General features: G+C 50.0%; 1 protein-coding gene across 1 annotated transcript; it reads right to left on the bottom strand.

The window, feature by feature from the left end:
- Positions 1–16,263: 16,263 nt before the first annotated feature.
- Positions 16,264–16,839, bottom strand: LOC112903675. The gene has a single exon (XM_025972902.1). The coding sequence runs from the start codon at positions 16,837–16,839 to the stop codon at positions 16,264–16,266; it is 576 nt and encodes a 191-aa protein (XP_025828687.1).
- Between the last annotated feature and the right edge of the window lie 8,725 nt (positions 16,840–25,564).

Genomic DNA, 25,564 nt, shown 5'->3' with positions numbered 1-25,564 from the left:
CGAAGAGGTGAACGATAGGTCAACAGGGATTGGGATGAGAAGGTCTGAAAACAGGCTGTAACATCTTTGAGTAGTGACGACGTCAGGCAGATCGGTTCTGTTGGTTGTCAAATAATGAAGAAAGAAGTGAGGAGGAACTTGCCCAAGGCCAAACTGCCGAGCTGCTACGACCGGCTGATAGAATTCATATCCTGGCTTGATGATCCGGTTGGAGGTGCTCCTGCCGACTGGAAGGAGGCAAGGGCGAAACATGATAGAATATAGATGCCAAGTGCCATCATCATCGGCAAAATCAGCCAACCTGAAGGTGACTGGGTTCTCAAAAATTTCAGAATCAGTATAGGAAAGGAAGATAGGGTTGTTCAGGCCCCTATAGAAAATTCTAAACCAGCTTGAAGCTTGTGAGGGATTCAACTTGCTGCTAGGAAGGCTGCATAAAGCCTGGCCGAAACTGGTACATCTAATCCGCCTCCCACTGATCTGGGATAGAGTTGTCAGCCAAAGCAGGGAAGTCTGGGATGAAGTCCTGAAAGTATAGGTGAGCCCACAATTGGATAAACCACCAGGGGCCACCGGTCCTAAGTTTCTTCTGAGTAAGCAGGCTCAAGGACATTAGGTGGAGGTATCTATAGACTTCCCCAAGGAACAACTTGGCAAGGCCAACAGTATTACTTTTGGCCAGTTCATATGCAAGGGGGAGATAGTTCTTGGTTGGAGCAAGGGAAGGACCTAAAATAAGAAGTGTTCCAACCAAAGATTCAAGAAGGTTGTATGTTCTTTTTTGGTCACAGGACCTTTGGTTTTAAGGTGCTGATTCAGGTATGCACCCCAGTTTGTACACTCTGTTTTGGAAGATAACTTGAAGGGGACTTTGGATAGTCTGTAGGCAGAGGGGCAGGATGAAGAGATGTTAAGACCAGTGATCATCACTACGTCTAGGAGGGTTGGAGTCATCGGTCCATGACCAAATAGGAAGCAGTTCAAGGAATCAGACCAAAAGTAGCCGATGGTTTTCAGGAGACTCTCATTCTTCTCAAGAAGGGATAGAGATAAAGACAGAGCGTCGGCTATCCCTATGGTCTCCCATGTGGGCTGGTAGGTCTTTGCTACTCTATTATACCAGGTCACCCAGCCCTCGGGAGGATTTGGCCAGGCACGTAGGCCACTACACCAAAACAGCTCAATTTCGTCGGCCAGATGTAATTTCGTCGGCCAAAATCAAGCCAACGAAAATAAATAGTTTATTTCGTCGGTCAATACTGGGCCGACAAAAATAGAGGAACACTAATGGTGCCGTTCGATCAGATCTTATTCTAAGGCCCGGCCCACACTTGCGTGTTCTCTCCCCCGCGCCCGAGTCCCCTACACCCCCCCCGCACCCCCCCCCCGCCGCAGCCCCGCGGCCCCCCCTCGCCCCCCCCCCCGCCCGCCGCCACGTCCCACTCCCGCTCCCACGGCCACACCCGAACCCTAAACCCCGCAGACCCCGCGAATCCCGCCCAAACCCTAAACCTCATGAGCCCCGGGAGCTGCCTCAGCCATGCCGAAGGTCTTTGGCAACGGTGTCTACGAGTTCCGGCACCCCCGCGCGGCGGAGTACCCTCTCCCCGCGGACGCTGCTCCCGCCATGACCGCGGCACCCGACAAGGTCCCCACGTCCACCGGCGGCGCCTCCATCATGCTCCTCGACATCCAGCGGGACCGCCTCACCCGCGTCGCCGCCGAGCACTGGGGCACGCCCGCCGCCGCCTCGGCCTTCGATGCGGACCTCGTCAGGGAGATCTACGCCACGGAGCTCCGGGTCGAGGGCCGCAGCCGGAAGACCATGCCGCTGCACCGCGTCATGATCCTCGAGGTCAGCCGGTACCTCGAGAACTACCTGTGGCCGCACTTCGACCCGGAGGACACCTCCTTCGAGCACGTCATGTCCATCATCCTCATGGTTAACGAGAAGGTCAGCCTCTGCTCCGAATTGGGTTGGAGCTCTTGCTGCTAGCTCGGGCGATTTCTAGGGTTTCTGACATGATTTGGTAGTTATGTGCAGTTTCGAGAGAATGTGGCAGCGTGGACGTGCTTCCATGACCGTAAGGATGCTTTCAAGGGGTTCCTGTGGTGGGTTCTCAAGCTCAAGGAAGAGGTTTGTGTCGATTTTTCTACTTATCTATGTGATTTTCCCAGTAAAACAAATTGTCATCTGAGATCTTATTTAGGATACAATTGATTTTGGAGCTGGCTAATTATATGTCCACTTTGAAGTTTATGTTATTCAGTGGAGCTTGCATAAATCTGGGTGTTGTTGTTTTAACACTCCTAAAATGTGGGGTGACCAGGATTGGTTTAGATGTCCAATTGTTTCTAAAAGCATTCATAGGTTCATGTTACATTGAGGCCACTATTAGTGCACTGCAGCGATTAGGATCTACAAATTTGCGCATCTCACTTTAGCCAAAATGTAATAGGTAGTGACTACTGAGATGTAGTTACCGGCGAGTAGCCACCATTGTTGGTGGTATAATTGAAAACTCGGATCGTATTACAAAAGCTTTAGAAGTTTGGTGGTTTATATAGATTGTATTGTGGCAATGATGTTTTCCTCAGTTTACTGTTCAGGTGTTTTGAGCTCCAGTTGAATAGCTTGTACCGAGCAGTTCAATCTCAGATGGTCTAGTAGGTTCTTTGAATGTCAGGTAATCCAGTCAATTAGGATGGTATAATCGTACAGGGCTGGGTTATAGAGTTGAGGCCTTGAGGGGCATCAGGGGATATTGGGTTTTGCTGGTTGTGTTTTGTTTCACTTTTTTCTTTTCTTGCTCATATGAGCTGTTTTTGAGATGAATATTTCGTTGTATTTCTGTTTCAAACCCAAAACTTAAGTGCTTATGTCAGTACAATCTGTGTCTTGTGGACCATTTCTTTATGAAAATATATTGCAATGTTCATACTGAAATTGTCTCGTTGTGCTAACTTACATGAAAGGACCCTTAATATGGCAGAGAAAACAAATTACCTCCTGTTCATGATAAATGCATTTCAGGTACTTACTATTTGCATCACATGCTGATGCTTCATTTTCCCAATATACGCTGCTTAATAATTCCTGTTCAACCAACAACCACTGCAGACTTAATGATATGGGCATTGGTAGTCTGGTACCAATTGTGGATAAGCTGTATTTTTTTGTGATAATCATAATCTGTGTTACTGCCATATTTAGCTATTACATTATTATGAATTAATTGTATAGTAGGTGCGCTTTCAGATATTACTCTGGCAGGCCATAACCATTTTACCACCTTTTCTCTTGATTATTTATGCTGATACATGTCATGTTACAGCTGCTAATGGAGTTGTTATTGCCACTGAGAAGAAACTGCCATCTATTTTAGTGGATGAAACATCTGTATGTGTAACATCATCGTTATCTATGACGTCCTCTCAGTCAAATAGCATCATTTGTTCTTCTGGCACGAGCACTAATAAAATACCAAATGCAAACTTGTAGGTGCAAAAGATTCAAGCGTTGCTTGAGAATTCCACATACTCTGAAAGCTCCGCAGAGCAATCCCTTTCCTGCAGCAGATAAGGTAACAGCCATTTCCTCGGCATGCAAAGTTGCTTTGTTTCGAGTTTGCACATTCATTTCTCTTACATAACCAATAGCTGATAATTCTTGTAAAACTAGTGTTAAGGCATTGTTTACTTAGATTTACCTTGCTTGGCTTACAGCAACATCTGCATTTTGTGATTTTGGTGTCCTCTTAGTTTCATTACTTAGATTTATCTTGCTTGGCTTACAGCCACCTCTAAATTTTGCAATTTTGGTGTCCTCTTAGTTTCATTAGTGTTGAACTATCAATCATCAGGAGTCTCAAAATATTGAGTGATTTCTTGATGTTGTTGAAGGGAAACGCAAACACTCCACAGACTTCTGTTGTTTCCAGGGAAATTATTTATTGTCTACATCATTTATGATCTTTTATTCTTTTTTGGGACCACATTAATGCTATAGTGGATGGAACTGGAAAATCTACCATACCTTGTCCAATATCAGAATTATGTCACTGACAGTAGAGTTGTTACCAACTAGAGGAAATATGTTTCTGTTCTTGTATATTTGAATTTTGAATGCTCATCTCATAGTAAATAAATAGCTGAAGCACCATTTTCTGTCCATTCCTGTAATAATTTGAAAAGAGCTAACAGTTGCAAATTCTAGATCTTACCATCTGGGATTCAATGCTCCAGCTGACAGGAATTATCTAACTTGGTGTTCAGGATATGAAGCTATATTTTTTTAATGTTTGGATATACACAAGAATTTGCCAAAATTGGCTTTTATATGGAATTTGTTTCTGGAAATCGTAAGTAGTACTTGCAAGTATGTACTATCTGGACTTGTTCCTGGTGGTTAGACTTGCTGCATGCAGACTGGTTATTGCCACAGCGTATTATTGGAGATAGGAACATGGGCTATGACCAAGATTGGTATATACATGTCCATGAAATGTCAATAGTTTATGGTTACTGAATGTAAAAATCAAGGCAACAGTTTGGAGTTTGAGACAACCACACAGTTTAAGAGTGGCTCTTATGGACCTTTTGGTTTTCATTACCCGTCTGGAAGTAGGATTCTCAATGCTAATGTGCAAAGCTGGCAGTGTGCAAAGCTGAAGCTATGATGAAGAAGATTCCTCTTTTTTTTAGCAGGGATCCGATTATTTTCGTCGGCCATTAAAGCCGACAAAAATACTTGACGTATTTTCATCGTCCAGTTAGGCCGACGAAAATATCGTATTTTCGTCGGCCGAATTGGCCGACAAAAATATCGTTATTTTCGTCGGCAGCCGACGAAAAAGCGCCTATTTTTGTCTACTTTATTTCGTCGGCCTAATTTCGTCGGTTGGCTGATGAAAATAGCTATTTTCGATGGCATTAGGCCTATTTTCGTCGGCTTCTGGCCGACGAAAATAGACTATTTTCCTGTAGTGGGCTGTCGGCCCAAGAATCTAAGTCTATGTTTTGACTAACGAATGGAATCCGATTGGCCTTGCAAGAGATTAGATCTACGGGTTTTTCGTAAGAACGAGGCCCGAGACAAAAGAAATTGGGAGAAGAAGGATGCGGCAAGAGAATGTCTGAAACCTGAAGAATCCACAAAAACCAGACAACCGGAGAAGGATCATTTAATGATGCAAGGGATCTAGTAATCACTGCATTAAATTAGTAAAGGTCGGAATTTTACCTTCAGGCCAAAGACACCCGCATCAGCATTCGAAGATCCCGCCATCGGAAACCTCAAAGATCAAGAACCTGGGAACTGGATCTAGGGTTAGCGGTGCAAGTACGAGTTTGTGCTCTAAAGGCTTTGGTTCGGGTCTTTGCGGTTAGGGTTTATGAGTGGAAGGTTTTGGAGAATAACTTGGATTCGGGGAATCTTCGGAGATCTATTTTGGGGAAGGTTCCGGATTTAAGCGGAAATGAAATGAATTGGAGAATTGACTTAGATCTGGATCGGCATTTTTGAGGAAACGAACCGATGCGTTGCCATCGGGCCTTAACAGATCGGTTTCTTAACGAATCGCGGTTGAATAAAAGATTTTATTTATAAAGGGGAGTAAGTACAAAAGGGGGAGCCGATTGCTCCTAGAGCCGGTCTATCGGCTTAATCCTATAGCCTACCACCAGTAGGCACTGGAGGTTCTGCGGCGCTTGATCGGTGGAGCCGTGCTGACGTCGCTGTCGCCGCCACTGCCGTCGATGTTGCTGCCATCGTCTTCGCCGGTATTACTGCTGAAGCCGCTACTGTCTTCGGTTTCTTCATCGTCGTTGTCGTCGTCATCATCCTCCGACGATCCGCCAAGGAGGAAGCCTCCTGCTACCGAGTCCTCCTCGGTTGATGAGGAATCGGCTTCTTCTTCCGAGGAGGAGAAGAAGTCTTCTTCCCAGGATGCGTCGTCTTCATAATCTTCCTCCAGCTCACCACCGAGGAGGAGGTAGAGGTCTTCACCGTCGGTCAAGGACTCATCATCCTCTGACCAGGATTGGAAGTCCCATTCTTCTACGTCCCAATGCAGGAGGGCATGGACTTCGTAGGCGGCTATAGGGTCGTACTCTGGAGTGGGTTCTCGAGTGGGCTCGGACTCGAAGGAGATGGCGGAGGAAGCAAAGGAAGAGGAAGAAGCCATTACGAGAGGAGGAAAATTGAATCAGCTATGGTTGCTAATGGTTGAAGGAAGGGGATGAGAAAAAGAAAGTTACCGGGGGCAGGTTTATAAAGATGGAGTGGAAGATGAATCGGCACCATAGTGGTTTCCAAGGAGTCTGATGCAGAGCAGTCACATCACCTGGAAGTTGAAGAGGCATGCCTGTACGGATTTCAGAAGTCGAAGAGGCGGGGCGATTAAAAGAGAAATGGTTTCGGAATAACTATTGCCGAAACCAGGGGGCATGTGTTATCGCCATAACTCAGGCGGGCTAGAAAGGTGGGCCGAGAAGCAAGATGGGCTCAAAAGGTAATCATAGTGGGCTTGCGAATCGGACCCTGTGCGGGTGTTTGAGGCTAGGGTTGGCCATGTATCTAGATAGGCATGTGTGTTTAAATAGTTCAGATAGAGATAGCCAAGATTCATGTCATGGTTAGTTAAGATTGGTTAGGGTAGGCAAGTCTCCGGACTATAAATATGTACCGTAGATTATGAATAAGGGAATCAATCAATCATTCACCAACAATTCTCGGCGCATCGCCACCCCTGTTCTAGGGTTTCTCGGGTAAGTGCCGTGCAGCCCCGATCACGCCCCGCGTGATCAGGGCAGCATCGTCCCTGCTTATCCACCTTTTGTGTTTCTCATTCTGAAGCGTTGTTGATGGCGAGTAGCACTAGTTTTCTTAACATTTATAGAGTAGCATCGGTTCTTTCATGCCTTATTCATGCATCGTTTGTTACCTGTAAACGTTCAGCTGTCCCTGTGCTCGATCTCGGGTATAAGGGCAGCGCCTTGCTCTGTTCTTATTTAGTAGATCCAACCTGTTATGGTTAATCTTTATTTATCAAAGATTTAGTTTAATATCTGCATGATTAGGCCCTTCAAACGGGTTGAATGTTCCGGCAGTATGTTTGGCGCTTTATAACAGCTTAAAAAGGGATTCTTCCGGGAATCGGCTTTTAGTTGGTTTTTAGGCCTGTTTTTAGGTTGTTGTTTCGTTACCAGCTGACGTGATGTGGAAGTCTCCACGACTGGAGATGTTTGAAGGCGAGGCTGACTCTGCAAGACATCTCGAGCTTGACTCAGCCGAGGAAATCCGATGCAACATATTGTTCCAGTCGGTTCGCTACTTACAAGGAGTTCATCGTTACCGCAACAGGAACGTTCAGCAACGCTCTTTCAATGTTGGAGATATGGTTCTTCGATAAATCCAGGATGACACCGGACTACACAAGCTTAACTCATGATGGGAGGGACATTTCATTGTGCAAAAGGTTACAGGCTCTACATCTTATCGCTTATAGTACCCTAATGGCCAAGAGGTACCAAATTCTTGGAATATTGAGAATCTACGTCGTTTTCATCCTTGATCACCTAGGGACATCTTTTATTGATGCCTGGAGAAGGATACTTCCAGTATAACTCCATTTTTCTAGTTTACGACTAGTACTACGCGCAAGTTTGCTGAAGGGGCTTCGCTCCCTTATTTTCTAGTAACATATTACTTGTTTTCAACTTGTACACTATGTTATTGAAGGGGCCTCGCTCCCATGACAAGAAGTTTACTTTTTTACGACTAGTTCTATACCTGGTCGACTACTTTGACTACTTGTCTGGACTTCAATTCTAGTCGGGATTGACTCCGACTAGATGGTTTCATTGACACTTCAAGACTCAGCGGCTACTTGCCCAACATCTGGACTCGGGGGCTAGCGCCACCATTCTGCTACGATTACTTTACGCCCATCATCTGGCTCCTAGCTCGGGGGCTTGATGGGACAAGTCACTCAGCGTGCCTCAAGGGATAGCTCTCATGCTTACATGCTGGATGTTGTACAACTACTCGACAATACCCGATCCAAGAGGCTTTTTACGATTCTTCTTGGGTAGATGTTTGTTAACCATTATTTTAGAGATTTTATTCCAAAATAAGGGGTTTGTTCAAATTATTACCCAGAGGACTTATGCAGTCATTGGCTCAGGGCACAAAAGTTGAATTAAGAGGTAATTTTGGGTGTATTATGGGATGTTATTTGTTTAACCATTTTTTCAGGGAACTCATCCTAAAAAAAGAGGTTCTTCAATTTACTGCACCAATTTGCCCATATTCACCATCAAATTTTTTCCATCATACATTGCATGCCATGATTATTTGGATCCTTTATTCCAAAACTTAGGGGTTTTGGATTCAAGGCTCGGGGGCTGCAGGACACGTGTCATCAGCAACTTATTTTTCAAATCTGCTGAAAGATAGGGACATAAGACTCGAGGTTAAATTGACCCTCAGCTTGATTCTACGAGTCAACCTAAGGCTTGGGGGCTACTTCATATGGAGTGCGAGTTTAATCGCACCCCATATCAAGAAGACTGGACAACTGCTCAGGGCATGAGCACCTCACAGCTTCGATGCTGCCATTGGAGTACTCGGAGGACACCTTCAAGATGAAGCTCGGGAGAACACGAAGACAATCTCAGAAATACTCAGACGCGTGCAGTACTCGGCTACGAAGAGCTCGGGGGGTTTGTCAGACCTGGGCACACGGGACTGCCCACATGGCACACTTCTTCTAGGATACGGGATGGGACATGGCCCACACCTTACATCTGCTGTAACTACTCGTAATGCAGTAGGATTACTCATACAGTAGTAAAACTAGTCGGTCATGTTAGGAAACTACCCGAGAAGTACTCGGGTAGGACTCCTGGGCTTGTACCCGACTAGGACTTCCATGTAAATCTGTCCCCCAGACTATATAAGGGCGGACAGGGACCCTCTCATGGTCAATCATCATCAAAGGCAATATAAACCACAGAGGACATAGGGTATTACGCACTCAGTGGCCCGAACCTGTCTAAAACCTTGTGTTCCTTTGCACCTTCGACTTCCTGATCTCGGTGACACCCTCGGTGGTATCCCTCGGTGGACGTGGCGGTAAAACAACCGATAGTAGCACTGCGTGCTCGACTAGGGTTTGGTGGAGAAGAGAGGCGACGACAGCTAGGGTTTATGGTGCATGAATATATGCCAGCCCCGCCCTCGTTATACAGACCCTACTAATGGGCTGTCACGCCGGAGCCCATTAGGGTTCTAATCATTTTTATCAATATCCGGCCCATAATTGATGATTGACTTTTAGGCATATCACCAACACTCTTAACCTTACTTCCTCGCTCCCATCCATTGCTCCACCAAGACCAGTGTCTCCTTAACCCTCGTCCTAAGCCTAGGGAACGTCCCATGCCCTGATGAGTGCCACAATCCCTTAATGTAGGCAACTGGAGATCACAGACGGAGCACTATATTTCGCCGTGGCCTAAGAGCAAACGAATGCTTTTGCACAAAAGATTTAGCAGGCACGGATTAAGGTATCCCATAAAAATTTATCCTTGCATCCTAGAAATAAAATTATTCTTTAGAGATATTGTCGAGGAATGCACAACCGATCTGTACAATTTAAGGATATGAAATTTCTAACTAAATAGTGTTCCTAGCAAGTCTACTACTCCTATAAAAGCACCAGTTGTTTTCTTTTCTAGTCTACACCATCCAATATCCCCACTGAAATGTTCTTTGTTTCGTCCACTTAATTTTGTGCACCTAGAAACTCTAGAAACTCGACTTTTTGAAAACGTAGCGTCCAGATCTCTTTTTAGACGTTCTCTCTCTTCACTCACTCAAATCCAACGGCGCATGTTAGCTGGATCATCCCCTCCTCGCGCTCGCGCACGCCCAACTGGCCGGCTACCCCCAACTCCGCGGTTCCTCATCTTCTAGTCGTCGAATCGCTGCCGCCGACGCAGACGAAGGTGTGGACACCAGCGCTCCAATCACCTTCTTCCTGAGTTCTGACCCGCCCTCTCCTCTCCCCATGTCCTCGAGGTGCCCCTGTTGCGGTGTCTCCTTCCCTCCCAGCCATGGTTCCTCTCTCCTCTGTCGCACCTGCTCCCACGAGGACCCCGCTGATTGCCGCTCCGTGATGGCGCCTTCAGTGACGACGGTCAGGTCGCGTCGGAGCGGCGGTGGGAGAGGGTGCCGACCGGCGCGCACGTGGAGCAAGGGCGCTCCACAACCGGCGACGGGAGCGCAGGGCCGCGGGAACAGCGGCGGGAACCTCTCGCAACTAAGCTCCGGGGGCGGCAAAATTTGCGGGCGACGACTGCGTCAGAGAGCCCAGGGGAGAGAGTGGTGGCGGGGCGATGGCCACCCCCACGCGCAGCAATGGGACCTCCCCGCGGCTAACCGGTCGTCCTGCCCATCCCGCCATGTATCCGGTCAGGCCGCGATGTGCCCCAGCCCGTATCTACCTCTGCGGAGATCGACCTCTCCCGAGCCCGCTCTGCTTCCCCAGGTCGCCGCTTCGCTGCCGCATCCATCGCTTCCCCGTTCCTCTCCCCTGCCCCTGATCCCCTCCCACTCCTTCGGGCGAGAAAAACAGCGGGACGGCGAGATCACGCCAGTGAAAAGCGCTTGCAGGGTCCAGCATCTTGCCAGTGACAAGCGCTTGCAGGGTCCCAGCATCGAAGTTGCGTGGTCTCATCCCATCCTTCTTGCTTGTTTCTACTACTTTTCTCTGATTCATTCTGTTGGTCGTGCGGTTGACTTGCTAATTCCTTCCACGGTTAGGTAATTTGTGCTATTTCTTCATGGCAGCTTTAAATCTAAATGGGTGTAAGGTGTTAGTTGGTCACGGTTGCTAGATGTTTTCATACCGTGAATTTGATGTATTCATGAACCTGGTTGTCCAGAAGAATGAAGCTCACGGCCTGTTGCAACCCAAATACATAATCATTACTATGACCTCGCCGTGGGTGGTGTTGGAGCTCGCCATGGCCTCACTCTCGGCGATTAGCCCATGACTCATTAGTCATAAACCATCGTGTATATGTGAGAATAGATGACAGGGTGACAGTCCTGCTCCTATTTGTCTTCCTATGTCCAGTTGATTTAGGCATCCCTCCTTATTTGATCATTGTTATGTATTGAACTTTGCATTCTCCATAGAAATTAGTAAATCATGTCTTGTTTGATATAAGTATTTATTTCCTTGTCTCTTAATTTAAAGGTTGCTGATGAGTGTGTACAAAAATATCGGTAGGCATAGCAGTTATTATGCCCCTCAAGTTCTTAGAAGAGCTTGATCAAATCGGGTTGTGATTTTGCAGTCCTAGGTCAAGTACATAAGCATGCTTCTGCACGAGAACTTCATGCATACAGATTAGGTTCATGTCTTTCCTGTTTTCCCCTCACCAATAAAAATGGAAAGATGGTATTGAGAGATAAAAAAAATCTGCATGGTATTGTCCTATGGTGGGTTTATTGCCCTGGCTCAAGCCATTATCCTATTGAATCGAACTATCCCAAAGAAATTACAAATTTCCAATTAGGCTTGATCAATGGAATTGTAACTAATATATAAATAGTTCTACGTTAGTATCTAAGTTGAGCCAACTCTCTGTCGCAACATTCCGTGATGGCAGAACTGGATGGTTTTGATGCAGCAAGTGTAGCTCTTGTAGATTCTCATAAAACTTTTATTCCATGGCTAAGAGGGAATATAGAATTCTGTCATGCTATGGATCAATGAGTGCCGCCCACTTGACTGTTCAGGTTTTCAATACATAATGAGCACCACTGAAATTTAGTTGGCAGCGAACTCAATTTGAATCCATAGCTCATGTATGATGTATCTGATCATGAATTCTTTTGGTTTTCCAACGCATGGGTGTTGTTGAAGAGAAAATGGAATATAAATCAATTTTTTTCCGCATCAATGCTTTGTCAATCACATATTTTGTTTTGTTTTTTCTGATTCCCACCTTAAGATTAATTATTATTTTTTCTATTACTAGGAATAGTGGTCGCTAATAATCTTGTTTCTCCCTAGGTGATCAAAAATATTTATGATAAACTCGGTGCTTGCATGGCGATACTAAATGGTGCTTGAACTAATACAGGTGATTCTGAAATGATGAAGGCGAGCAGAATAGTAGAAGGATGATTCATTTCTATATCCATTTCTGTCTATTCGGTTGTTATTTTCATCTTAATTATTTTGTAAGACGAAGGAAGCAACTGTCAACCGCCTTGGCACTCAACGACGGCGGCCCGCGACTCCGTAGTTCGTAGTCACACTCCAGACCTCACCGCGAGGTTATACCCCTCCGCAGGTGGCTTAACGAGAGTAGAGGTAGGGAATTAGATGATAATTCATTGCTTGCCTTCATTGTTTGGAGTACAGGGAATATATGAGCCAATCGGCTAACAAACTTGGAAATAAACGATCCTAATTTTAAGGCCTAATCTCCTCCTAGCCACTGGGTCCGGACCTGCCATCCTTGTCCGCGGTGACCGCGGCCCTTGCCGCGTTGCGCGCTGCAGCTCGCTCTGCTTTCCTGCGGATGTCACACGCCCTGCGCTGCCTTGCATATGTTCTGCCCCACATGACATCTCTCCCCTCCTCGAGAAGCAGCTCGTCCTCGAGCTGGAATTGTGGAAACTGGTCGCGGAACGTGGCGAGATCTTCCCAGGTGGCCGATTCCGGCGGTTCACCCTGCCAATGGACAAGCAACTGGCGAACACCGCGCGCCAAGCGAGCCCGCTCAACCCGAGCCGGCTCTGGAGTTACCAGTCCATGGTGGATGTGTGGTAGTGCCGGTGGAGTCGACGGAGGCACGCTGTTGAACTTCTTGAGGGCGCTCACATGGAATACGTCATGGATACGAGCCTGCGGCGGAAGGTCCAAACGTACAGCCACGTCGTTGATCAGCTCGGCGACGCGGTAGGGCCCGATGTAGCGCGGCTTCAGCTTGCCCTAGTAGCCTGTGGTAGGGAGGACATGGTGCGCTGTCGGAGGCGTCGCCCACCTGATAAGATACTTGTCGATGATGCCGGTCGTAGTGGTGCTTCTGAACAATCTGCGCCTGTTCCAGACGATAGCGGACGTCGGCGAGAAAGGCGTCGCGTTCCTCCATGTCACGAGCCATGGCAGCAACCCGAGTCTCTCCCGGCTCGTAGGAACGGATGGTGGGTGGGTCGCGGCCGTACACCACGCGGAACGGAGTCTCCCCGAGCGAGGACTGGTAGGCCGTGTTATACACGTACTCCGCTCAGGGAAGCCACCGCAACCACTGCAGGGGTCGGTCTCCCGTGAAGCACCGCAGATACATGACGATGACGTGGTTGGCCGCCTCTGTTTGGCCGTCAGACTGGGGGTGAAAGGCGGACGTCATGTGCAGCTTGGTGCCCATCAGCCGCATGAGCTCGCGCCAAAACCGCGAAGTGAACACTGGGTCGCGGTCCGAGATGACAGACTGCGGCATGCCGTGGAGGCGCACAATGTCGCTGAAGAAAGCGTTGGCCACGGTCTCGGCGGTGTATGGGTGCGCCAAGGGAAGAAAGTGGCAGTACTTGCTGAAGCGGTCGACGACGGAGAGGATCACCGGCTTGCCGTTCACTCGCGGCAAGGCCTCCACGAAATCAAGGCCGATGTCGGCTGAGACAATGGTAGGGATGGGCAGCGGCAGAAGAAGCCCTGCGGGGTGGAGGTGCTCCGATTTGTATCTCTGGCAGGTGATGCAGTCCTGGACAAAATCCTGCACACAGCGACGCATGTTGGGAAAATGAAAATCACGGCGGAGTCGATGCAGCGTGCGCTGGACACCCTCGTGTCCGTTGTCGTGGACGGCCACCATGATCTCCTGTAGCAGCGGCGAGGCCGGCGGTATGTAGAGCCGCCCGTCGTAGGTGACCATGCCGTCGGAGATCGCCCACGGTGCGGCTTGCGTGCCCGCACTGATCGCGTCGTGGGTAGCCACCAAGGCCGGATCCGTGGCCTGGGCGTGGCGTAGGTGGCTGATGAAGTCGAAGCGGGGGCCCGAGACCGCCATGAGCGCGCCCGTAGAGTCCTCCTCAGTGTCACGGCGTGAGAGGGCGTCGGCCACCGTGTTCGTCGCGCCGGACTTGTACTCCACAGTGAAATCAAAGCCCAGCAGCTTACCGACACAGTGATGCTGGGGAATAGTCGCAAGTTGCTGGTCGAGGAGGTACTTGAGACTGTAGTGGTCCGTCTTGACGATGAAGCGGTGCCCCCATAGGTACAGTCGCCAATGGCGAATGGCGAGGATGAGACTGATCAGCTCCCGCTCATAAGCCGCCAGGGAACGGTGACGAGGGGCCACCGGCCGGCTGAAGAAAGCAATCGGGTGTGCCTCCTGGATTAGCACCGCCCCGAAGCCATAAGTGGACGCGTCACACTCCATGATGAAGGGCTTGGAGAAGTCTGGTAGGGCCAGCACCGGAGCTGACGTCACCGCTCCTTTGAGGGCTGTGAAGGCCGCTGCGGCTGCGTCAGTCCATGTGAACCCCTCCTTCTTCAGGAGCGCGGTGAGGGGTGCGGCGATTGCGCCGTAGTTATTGACGAATTTTCTGTAGTAGCCCGCCAGCCCGAGGAAGCCGCGCACTGCACGCGCAGAGTGGGGTTGTGGCCACTCATGGATGGCCTGGACCTTGGCGGGATCCATCGCCACGCAGGCTGCGGAGATGATGTGGCCGAGGTAGCCGACGGAGTCGACGCTGAACGAGCACTTGGGCCTCTTCACAAAGAGGCGGTGTTGGCATAGAAGGGTGAGGATGACGCGGAGGTGTCGAAGGTGGTCCGCCCAGCTAGTGCTGTAAATCAAAATATCGTCAAAGAAAACGAGAACAAACCGGCGGAGGTGAGCGCAGAGCACGTCGTTCATGAGCGCTTGGAAAGTCGCTGGGGCATTGCACAGCCCGAACGGCATGACCAGGAACTCGTAGAGGCCGTCGTGGGTGTGGAACGCCGTCTTGTGGACGTCCTCCGGCCGCATCCGCACCTGGTGGTACCCCGACCGAAGGTCGAGCTTGGTGAAGAAGCGCGCGCCATGGAGCTCGTCCAGGAGTTCATTGACGACGGGAATGGGGAAAGCGTCCTTGACGGTGAGGGCGTTCAGGGCACGGTAGTCGATGCAGAAATGCCAGGAGAACGCCGAGTCGCTGCGGCGGACGATGCCCTGGTTGATCATGGCGGCGCATTGCCGCTCTAGCTTGTCCTTGTGGGCCGCCGGGTAGCGGTAGGGGCGGACGGCCATAGGAGGAGCGTCCGGCTTGAGGACGATGCTGTGGTCGCGGGCGCGGGGTGGGGGAAGTCCCACGGGCTCGGTGAAGATGTCCTCAAAGGTGGCCAACAGCTCGTCAAGGAGGGACGTGCTGGCCGTCGCGGAGTGGGGCCCGGGCGCGCTGGAGGACGGCACCCCGGTCCAGCAGAAGTCACGCCCCTGTAGCTGGAACGACATTGTGTGCTTGGCGAAGTCCCAGACAATCAGCCCGAGGGTGGCCATCCATTGGGTGCCCAGCACCAGATCATATCCTGCAAGGGGCATGACAAAGAGGTCGATGTTGAAGGCAGTGCCGTTGACGGAGACTGGTGCGACCCGAATGACGCCTGGGCACGTGATCCACTCGCCATTAGCCACTATCGCCGTTAGTCGAGGCCGGGGCTAGACTGTCAGCTCGGTGCGTGGTGCGGCGTTGGCTGCGATGAAGTTGTGGGTAGACCCACTGTCGAGGAGGGCGACGAGTGTGGTGCCGCCCAGTGAGACAGCGATCTGCAACGTCCTGCCGAACGGCACGCCAGCCACCGCGTGCAGGGAGAAGATTGGCGACTCCGTCTCCTGCTCGTCGGTCGCTGCTGCTTCATCAGCGTCGGAGTTCTCCACGCCACCGATGTGGAAGATGCGCCGGCAGACGCGATTGTGCCCCCTGGAGTACTTTTCGTTGCAATTGTAGCAGAGGCCCAATCGGCGGCGCTCCTCCTGCTCTTCCTTGGAGAGGCGCTTCACCGGTCGGCCCTCTCCTTGGTGCGCGGGCACCGGCGTCGGTCCGGTGGCGGCCGTGGGCGCCGGGAGGCACGGACGCGATCCCAGTGCGCCCAAGATGCCACGCGCAGGGACCCGGGCCGGGGCGGCGGTGTACTGTTCCATGAGCTCGAACTGCCTGGCAAGGCTCATGGCGGCCGCAAGAGTTTGCGGGTTTTGCATCTAGACCTGGAGGCTGAGCGGTGGCAAGAGCCCCCCCGTGAAGAGCCGAACCCTTTGTGCCTCGTCAAGGCAGCCGGCGCGGGGAAGCAATGCCTGAAAGCTGTCCTGGTAGTCGGACACCGTCCCGGTGCGGCGACAGGACGCCAGCTCGAAGAGGGGCGCCGAACGGAGCGGGGGTCCGAAGCGTAGGTTGAGAAGCTCCTTGAAGCGTGGCCATGTCGGCGTGCCCTCGTCCGCCTGGACCTGCATGTACCATAGTTGGGCTCCCTCCTGGAGATTGTACGATGCCATCCAAACGCGCTCCTCGTGCATGATCGGCTGCTGCAAAAAGAAGGACTCGCATCTGTTGATGAAGATCAGCGGGTCACTCTTGCCGTCATAGTGCGGGAAGTCGGGGTGCCAGTGCCTCGGCGGCCGATCTTGGTGATGTTCGCCCGTGCCCGGGCGCCCACCGGATGTCGAGGAGCTGGTGACGGAGAGATCATGGATCGCCTGCGCATTGGCCTCGATCGACTTTTGCAGCAGATCCATGTGCTTGGTGAGCGCGTCGATGGACGCCTTGAGATCGTCTCCCATGGCGTCGGCGGAGCAGGAAGCGACGGACGACGTGGTTGGAGATGCTGCGGCGGCGGATGGAGGTGGGGCGTCGGCGGTTGGCGGTGGGGCGGACTGGACGGGACAGGAGGATTTAGTGGATCGACGAGACCCAGATACTAGGTTGTCAAGCGCCTTGGCACTCAACGACGGCGGCCCGCGACTCCGTAGTTCGTAGTCACGCTCCAGACCTCACCGCGAGGTTATACCCCTCCGCAGGTGGCTTAACGAGAGTAGAGGTAGGGAATTAGATGATAATTCATTGCTTGCCTTCATTGTTTGGAGTACAGGGAATATATGAGCCAATCGGCTAACAAACTTGGAAATAAACGATCCTAATTTTAAGGCCTAATCTCCTCCTAGCCACTGGGTCCGGACCTGCCATCCTTGTCCGCGGTGACCGCGGCCCTTGCCGCGTCGCGCGCTGCAGCTCGCTCTGCTGTCCTGCGGATGTCACGCGCCCTGCCCTGCCTTGCATATGTTCTGCCCCACATGACAGCAACAGTGCATATAAAAATTTCATTCCTGAAGCTGAACAGTATCATACATGATCTCTTGGTTATCTTATAAAGAATTCACGTAAAAACTCAATGTAATAATCCCGTTCCATGAATTAGTGTAATCTCTAGATGCCGTGGGCCTTCTTTTTTTATCATTCCCACCAATCAATAATACTTTCTCTCAAGGCTGTGATGGCACAAAAAAAATGGAAGATTGATGAGTTACTTTTGGTATCCATATGGATCCCAAGGGTTTGTTTCAGAAAGTGACTTAATAAATACTCGAGTTGGTTGCTTTTCTTGAGATAATAATTTTTGCACAAGGATGGACACCTGAGAAGCATATCGACATGAGAAGAAGGTTCGAGATTTTAGGTTTGGGCTTTGGGTCTGCAAACGGCCACTCTATAAGAGAAATAATTGCATTGTAATTGGTGTTTGGTGATTTTTCTAATTTCTATTATAGGGATGTATTGGTGATTTTTCTAATTCCTATGATAGGGATGTATTGAGGACTCTTTCTTTGTAAACACATTACACTGTAAAGTATAACGAGAATGAATGTAAAGAAAACATTTTAATTTCTTAAGGGCATTGGGATTTAGATGTATTGTTTCCAAAGTTACAATAGTTGTGATTTTGTCTGAACCTTAATCTAGCTCATCATGTGCTTCCTTTCCAAAATATATAATGTTTTTTGGCTGTAACCGTTGTAACCGTAGTGTTAGCACGGGCATTATAATAGTGTAGTAAGGTCCCGAGAGGGTATTAGCCTATTGATTAACTCAAAGATCTAGTGGGAGTCATGTGATGCAGTTGAAAAGGACCAGGGAAAAGAAAAAAGGACAAATTTTCTGGTTGGGTGTACGTTCCTTTACTTCGTCCTCGAGCTAGAAAGATATGACATTCTATTTATAGCCCCATCTCCATGACAGACACGCATTGCATGCATCAGAAAGCAACCCGCAATTAATCATCGTCAGTAGGTCATCCTTTTTTTCCCATGCACACATATAATCACTGAACCCTACCTAATCAAAGGGGCCAGGACTATATTATTCTGCTGCACTAGCTACTGTCCATAAGCAAGCGAATCGGCCAAGCACAGGTGTCGACACAAGCTGGCCTCTCCTGGCGAAAAGCAGGCGTCAGAGTTGGCTCACATTCTTGTAATTGATCTCAACAACTAATCATGACGCCACAAACCCTACTAAATGTTTATATTCCAATCTGAGAATTAGAAAACAATAAAATAGGCGAAAAGGAAGATACTGCATGAACCAATCGATCAGCAATAAATCGGCATCATCTGGGATATATTATCATCAATATCTCTTTCTTATGACCCATCTGACCAATATGTTACTACATGTCTTTTGCATTTTGTAGCTCGGAGCCAGCAACGAGCGAGCAGTCGTTGCGCGCAGTTGGACAATACAGTACCTGTCAGATGCATGCTCAGCAGCGACTAATCTACACCCTCCATTCCAAAATACAGATTGTTTTAACTTTTTTAATTTTATTATGCAGATAGACATACATTATATATAGAGATATAACAAATACTATGAATCTAAAAATTCTAAAACAATCTATATTTTGGAACGGAGAGAGTAGCAGGCTGCTACGCTCCTGACCGGGAGCGAGTGGTAACTAGACGGCCATATAAAAATGTGGTTAGCCAGCTTGGTAATTCGACCCCAGTCAGCTGCACACAGTTTTTTTTTACCGATTGAACTGTAGCAAGCAAGCAACTGCATCTGGCCGTGCATGTGGAGACCAAGTAATTAATCCACGAAACAAATTACTGTAGGCGCATGCTTGTGTCCGAACCGAACCGACGACGGGGCATGCCATGCACCGAGGGGCCGGGGCCCCTACTTATAAAAAATGATTGCTAGGAGCAGGTAAAATAGCATTTGTAAAGGTGGGTATGGTATTCGTCTCTATTTCTCGCAGGTAAAAATAGTTATTCGTAGGACATGCCCTAATCCATCCGTGGAAATCGATGTTCAGGGGCAGCTCACGGAGTGAGCCGTCCTGAAAATCAATTTCCATGGGTGAGTTAGGGCATGACCTAGCCCGTCCTAGAAATTGATTTCCAGGAGCAGGTCATCTCCTAGAAACATCCTTCCTGCCTAAAATTTTAATAATTTGAATTTAATTTTTTCAAATCTATTTCCCGCTACCTTTTAAAATTTTGTTTCCCATCAATTTTAACCAATCAAACTAGTGCGCGATCTAATATCATAATGATCGACATGGAATATGTTTCGTGAATATAAATAATTGTGCACATACAAAATTAAATCATATAGAAATAAAGTATATATATATATATATTATTAGAGTGCATCATTAAAAGTTCTACTTGAATACATATTTTTATCCTATTTTCCAACGCTACTTGAGGCGACACGGTGCTGCTGGTTCTTCCACTCACGAAGAACAATATATTTAGAGTCCGTTGCTAATTCGTGGTCTTCCTTAAAAAATCTACCCCTTGGGTTGATCACTTCATGCATAATAAAATGACATAAATCGACTACAATTTCTAGGATTGTTTCTCATGGAGTTGATACTCAAATCTTTTTGAATGAATCTGCAATTAATGGATCAATGGAACGATTAAGCAAATGTCAGATAGATGCAAAAGTAATGTGCAGATATACATCTATCTCTAATAAAGAGTAGTCCCTTACGTGTTCAGGATCAATTGTGTATCTCCCTTGCACCCGCATATGCTCGCACATGTAATACCCGCAGTACACGGAATTTGCAGGTTGCTTGTGGCACGGAAAGTTTGTGCGTATAATCATTTCTTTATTTTTATCAACTGGATGAGCACCTCCATTTTTAATGTAGTGACTGTAAGCCCTGTTTAAAAAGAAAGAAATGAGAACTAAGTTTATAATATTTACTTTTGTGGAAAAATTAGAATGATGTAGGTATGGAAGGTAATAAATTCGCTTACATTTTGAGGATGAATAAGAATTCCGCGTATCTCTTCTTTGGCCGATCCAAGGAGTCCAATATGAGGACTCTTCCAATCTTTGGTTGTATCACAAAAGCAATCCAGTGACCTCTGCAAAAATATTATATACAATTTTTAGCCATACATCACAAAAGTATGTGTATATTGTAACAAAAGATTGAGATTAGACTTACCCGATGTGGTATAGCGTCATAACTCCTATATAGACTGCAACCCTCTTCATGGCTTCTCTTTCTTCTCCTTGGGCGTTTCACACCCAGCTAGCATGTCATCGTTGTCCTTCCACTTACTTGGCCCAGCGTGCCTGGTCTCACAAATAGCTGTAGGATCAAGATACCTCACCTTTTCACCTAAAGTAATGGCATCATTTGTTTGCAACCAGTAGAATTGAATGTATGACAATTAATTAGATATGCATACATGGTAATTAAGGCCATAGCATACAAGATATTAGTATTGATGAGGTATTTACATGCACCAAAGTCTAACCATTTTGATGTCTAGTTCACTGAGGTGGAATATATTGTGAATGTCTCAAAAGTAGAACATGACATCTATGATGCCATTACCTTGAAGTCCGAATAATTGCAGATGGTATGGAGTGCATAGGGTATGGAGCCCAAGTCTACATGCCCTCAGGTACCAATTATGCATCCTCTGCATTTCACTTGGAACCTTTGTGATAGACCACTCGGGTAGAAATGGTTTACTATACTCAAATCTTTGAGGACAATCCGCAGAATCTATAAGTGTATCAACCCCAACATCCTGTTTGAAGTCCATGTCAGTGCAGGGCAAGGAAAAGCTCCATCGTCTACTGGCACTAGAATTGGAATCATCCTTTGACTTAGATTTTGACCCTCCCTTTTTATTTGCGGCATGCCATAAATCTGCAATCTCTTTCCCTTTCGGATGGTCTCCGTTAGCCTGTTTCACTCACGGAACAGGCAACTGTGGAGCCATTAGCGGAGCCGCTGGCGGAATGGTGGAGTATGCTGTTGTGATCAGGCAGCCTGAGCCGGTGGTGATAGCGGGGTCGGTGGTGATGGCTCTCGTGATCGAGCAACCTGAGTCGGTGGTGATAGCGGGGTTGGTAGTGATGGCTCTCGTGATCGAGCAACCTGAGCTGGTGGAGATAGCAGGGGCGGTGGTGATGACTCTCGTGGTGGTGGAGATGGCGGGGCTGGTAGAGTATGCTCTTCTGCTGCCCCCTCTCATGGTGATGGTGATGATGGCGGGGCCAGTAGAGATGGCAGAGTCGGTGGAGTATGCTCAGGTGCTGCCCCCTCTTGTGGTTGTGGTGGTGGTGGCGAGGTACGATCTGGAGCAGCAATAGGTTTTGCACCAAGCAGTACGATATCTCGTTTATGCCATAGAATGGTACTGCCGACGCATTTTACAAGGCAACTCTTCCCATGTGTAGTGGGAATGTCTATCTCGTTATCCTCATAGCTTGATTTCAGGAGTTGCTCCACTTGTACGCATGCATATAGGGGCGGGATCGGTTTTCCCTCAAACAAAACTCCACCCGAATACACCTGGGCCTTGGCAACTTCCTTAGTCTTCCCAGCCCTGCCGATAGGATAAAGCAAAAAGCAGGGAGTAGTAACAGATATGCAATCTACCAGGTATGGCTGTGTTGTGGTAGATGCGACACTGCTCTGAGCACATGCCGTATTCACTTGGGCCAATACCAGAGGGGGCATCATCACCATCTGTTGTTTTCCCACCTCTTGCGACAGGTTAATCCATAATAGCTCGGACTACTGCTCCTCTACAATTGCTTCCCGGAAATATTGCCTAAACTTACTTTCTAGTGCTTTATCTGCTGCTTCTTTCAATTCTTCCTTGTAGCAGTCATGCTTCTTGTAGCTAACCCGGTCTTACTGGAACCCATCCTTGATGGTAAACTTAGAGAACAAGCCTCTGACACGGCCTCCATGCTCTTTGGACCCAATGGCTGTACTGAGCACATCCTTGTCCCTCTTGGCTTTGAACTTTCCTTGCTTCTGGAGCTCGTTAAGTTCGTACATTTTTTGCCACTGCTTCGGTCTAGGGTTGGTCAAACTGTGGCTTGCCATCCACTATCTTAGGCTTCCTAGCTTGAAGCTGTAACATTCCATGTTAGTATTTATAAGGTTTGTTTAACAAAAATTGTTGATTTCAAAAAAATTTTGTGAATGGTCTTGGTTTGAAGGGTTATTGCATTTTAATTGAGTTGGATTTTCGAATTTGTTTGATTCAAATGGTGTGGGATTTGAATTTGAAAGGGCCAATCAAATTCAAATCCAAAGAAACCACCCTCTAATACCCCTGTGGGCCACCGGCCCACGCAACCGGCCCAGCTGCACCCTTTCTCTTTTCCCCTTTCTCTTTCTCTCCCCCGCACGCGAACCGGCCCGCACGACGGCCCAGCCCAACGTTGCGAAGCGTCTCGCGCTCTCTCCCCTTCCCTTCACCCGGGGCAGCAGACGGGCGGACCCCACCCGTCAGCTTTCCCCTTCCTCTCGCCCGCGACTCCCGGCTCCCGCTCGCTCACCTCGCCCGCGTCGCCGCTCGCCCCGCCTCGCGACAAGGCGCCGTAACCGCCGCTCCCTCTTCCGCCCGCACCTTTTCCCCTTTTCCCCTCCGCCGCGGCCCCGCACCCTCGCGTCAGCCGCCAGCCCGCGCACCGCTCCGCTCCACGACAACCGGCGCAACCGCCCGCCCGCGCGCGCCTCTTTTCCCCCGCGCCTCGGCCGCCGCGCTGCCAAGCCCTAACCCGTGCTGCAGCCGCCCGATGCCCACCGCGTGGCCGTGGCACGGACGCCGGGCATCGCCGCCCTCGGTGTCCGGGCCCGCGCCGCAAACCCTAGGACCGCTGCCCCATAAAACCCCGAGATCGCCACCCAAAAACCCTAGCCACCCTCGCGTCCCTGTTCCATTCCGCCGCCGCCGCACCTGAGAGAGAGAGAGAGAAGGAGGTGGAGGAGAAGAGCCGCGCGAGGAGGAGGACGACGCCACCCGGAGCCGCGCGAGGAGGAGGACGACGCCACACCGGAGCTCCACAAGGCCGGCGACCCGTACGACGACATCGACGCTGCTGCTCCCCCTGCATGGCCTCGACCCACCGGCTTCGCCTCACCGCTGCCTCAAGCACCCTCTGCTCCAGCCCCGCCGGTGAGCGCCGTCGCCGCCGCCCTGTTCCTCCGTTTCCCCCTCTGCTGCCGGCGTGAGCCATGGGCCGCCGATGAACCCTCGGTAGTAACCTGTAGGATATCCCTTCCCTCCGGCCGCCGTGCCGTCCTTTCTTGCAGGGGCCCGACGCGCCGCTTTGCACCCCGCAGCTGCCATCGCCTTACCGCCGCCGCGTCGTGCCGCGAGCCCGGGATGCCGGTGCCTCGCGCACAGCACGGCCACGCCGCGGCCTTGGGTTGCCAAGACCCGCGCGCGTGCGTGCGCGCCCTTGCCGCGAAACCCGACCGTGCCCGCCTCCTTGCTCGCCACGCCCAGCCTCGCCACGGCCTCGCCGTGCACGTTCACCCCCGCGACACAGCCGCGACGCCTCGTTCGCGTCGCGGCCATGTCGTTGAGGCCTTTTCCCGAGCACCCTCCGGGTGCTCTCACTCGCGCACGCGCTGCGGCGCCCACACGCCCACACGCACACACGCACACTCGTCTGCCACACCGGACCCGAACCCCGCCACACCGGATCCCGCCGTGACCGACACCTGGGCTTGTCCTGTCAGTGATGAGAAGGAGAACGACGCCGCCGGCCCGAGAGGAGGAGAAGGCGAAGGGGCAGCCCAGCCAGAGGAGAAGAGGGGAGAAAGGAGACCCAGCCCATGGAGGAGAAGAAGCCGGCCCGCGGAGGAATCAAGCCGAGCTGTTCTTCACGCATAGCCAGCCCGCTGCCCGAGCCGGCCTGCTGAGCCGCAGGCCGAGCTGAATCCCGAGCTGATCTGCGAGCCTAAGCCGAGCCGATGGGCCTTGAGCCGGCCCAACACCACTTTCGGCCCAGAATCAAACCGTGACCCTTTTTCTTTTTCCTTTCCCAGACCTGACCCGAGGGGCCCACCTGTCAGCCTCGTGCCGAGGCTGACCAGTGGGGCCCGACGACCGCTGACCTGACCCTTGACCGTTGACCGTTGACCAGTCAACGCTGACGTCAGCAGGGTCCACTGCTGACGTCATCATCCAGGACCCCCTGATGATGTCATGCTGACGTCATGCTGACGTCAGCATGCCACGTGGCACGCCCTGGTGCTGCCACGTATCGCTGTTTTCAGGCTTTTCTTTTCTGGAACTCTTTTATTAATTTCAGAAATAGATTTTTCCTTAGAAAATTCATAATAAATTATCCGGACCTCCGAAAATTATGAAACCAGTTTCATAATTCTTCTAAAATCATGAACCACCAGTTAGAGTAGGCATTGTGGTGATTTGGATCTTATTTGCAGCATTTTGTGCATATTTGCACTTTGATCCCTACTCTTACCCGTATTTATGAATAGGCCCCGTCCGCGAGGAGCTGACCGACGACCAGGACTACCCGGAGGCTCAGGAGGACTTCGAAGAGACGCCAGGTTCACGCCCATCTATGATTTGAATCCCTATTAGGCATTTGCTTGTAGATATGCTATCGCTGTATGTGTATATATGTATGTCGAGATAAACCTGCATGGCCTCTTTACGAACCATACTCCTTGCCAACCTATCTTACTTGTTTATTATATGAAATGCCTTGTAAATCCTTGAATGTGTATGTGTGGGATATGGATGGATAGTCTTGGCGTGTGTAAAGTGGTTCTCTTCAGGAGTTGGTGATTAGGGTTTAGCCGGGAGTGGGCAACCTAACTCGATCGTGGATCGAGGGCTTGGGGTGTGTATCTTGGCACACCCTACGGAGTACCTGTGGCGGGTACAGTTCTGGTTACGTGTTTGAGGTGTTTGGGGCGCCCGTCAAGGGTGCAGTCGCGGACCACCGTGGTGGATACGCTTTTGACGAAGATGCCCGCTCCGGCAGATAAGGACCGGGTGAGAGTAACCATGACTTGTGGGAATTTGTTAAGCGTGCACACCACTTACCCATTATGAGGGTGGGCCCGGTCCGGGGTTAGCAAGCGCGGTACCAAGCCGGTAGGAGGATCGAGTATCGGTGCAGGGGGGAGGAGGTGCTGACCTCACGTTCCCCGAGACGCATGGGAGGCTTCACAGTCCCGGGGCGACCTCT

Source organism: Panicum hallii, chromosome 8, assembly GCF_002211085.1.
Source record: "Panicum hallii strain FIL2 chromosome 8, PHallii_v3.1, whole genome shotgun sequence".
In the NCBI taxonomy this organism is placed as follows: Eukaryota; Viridiplantae; Streptophyta; class Magnoliopsida; order Poales; family Poaceae; genus Panicum; species Panicum hallii.
The sequence above is the reverse complement of the archived record's forward strand: the minus strand, read 5'-3'. Positions and strand labels throughout refer to the sequence as shown.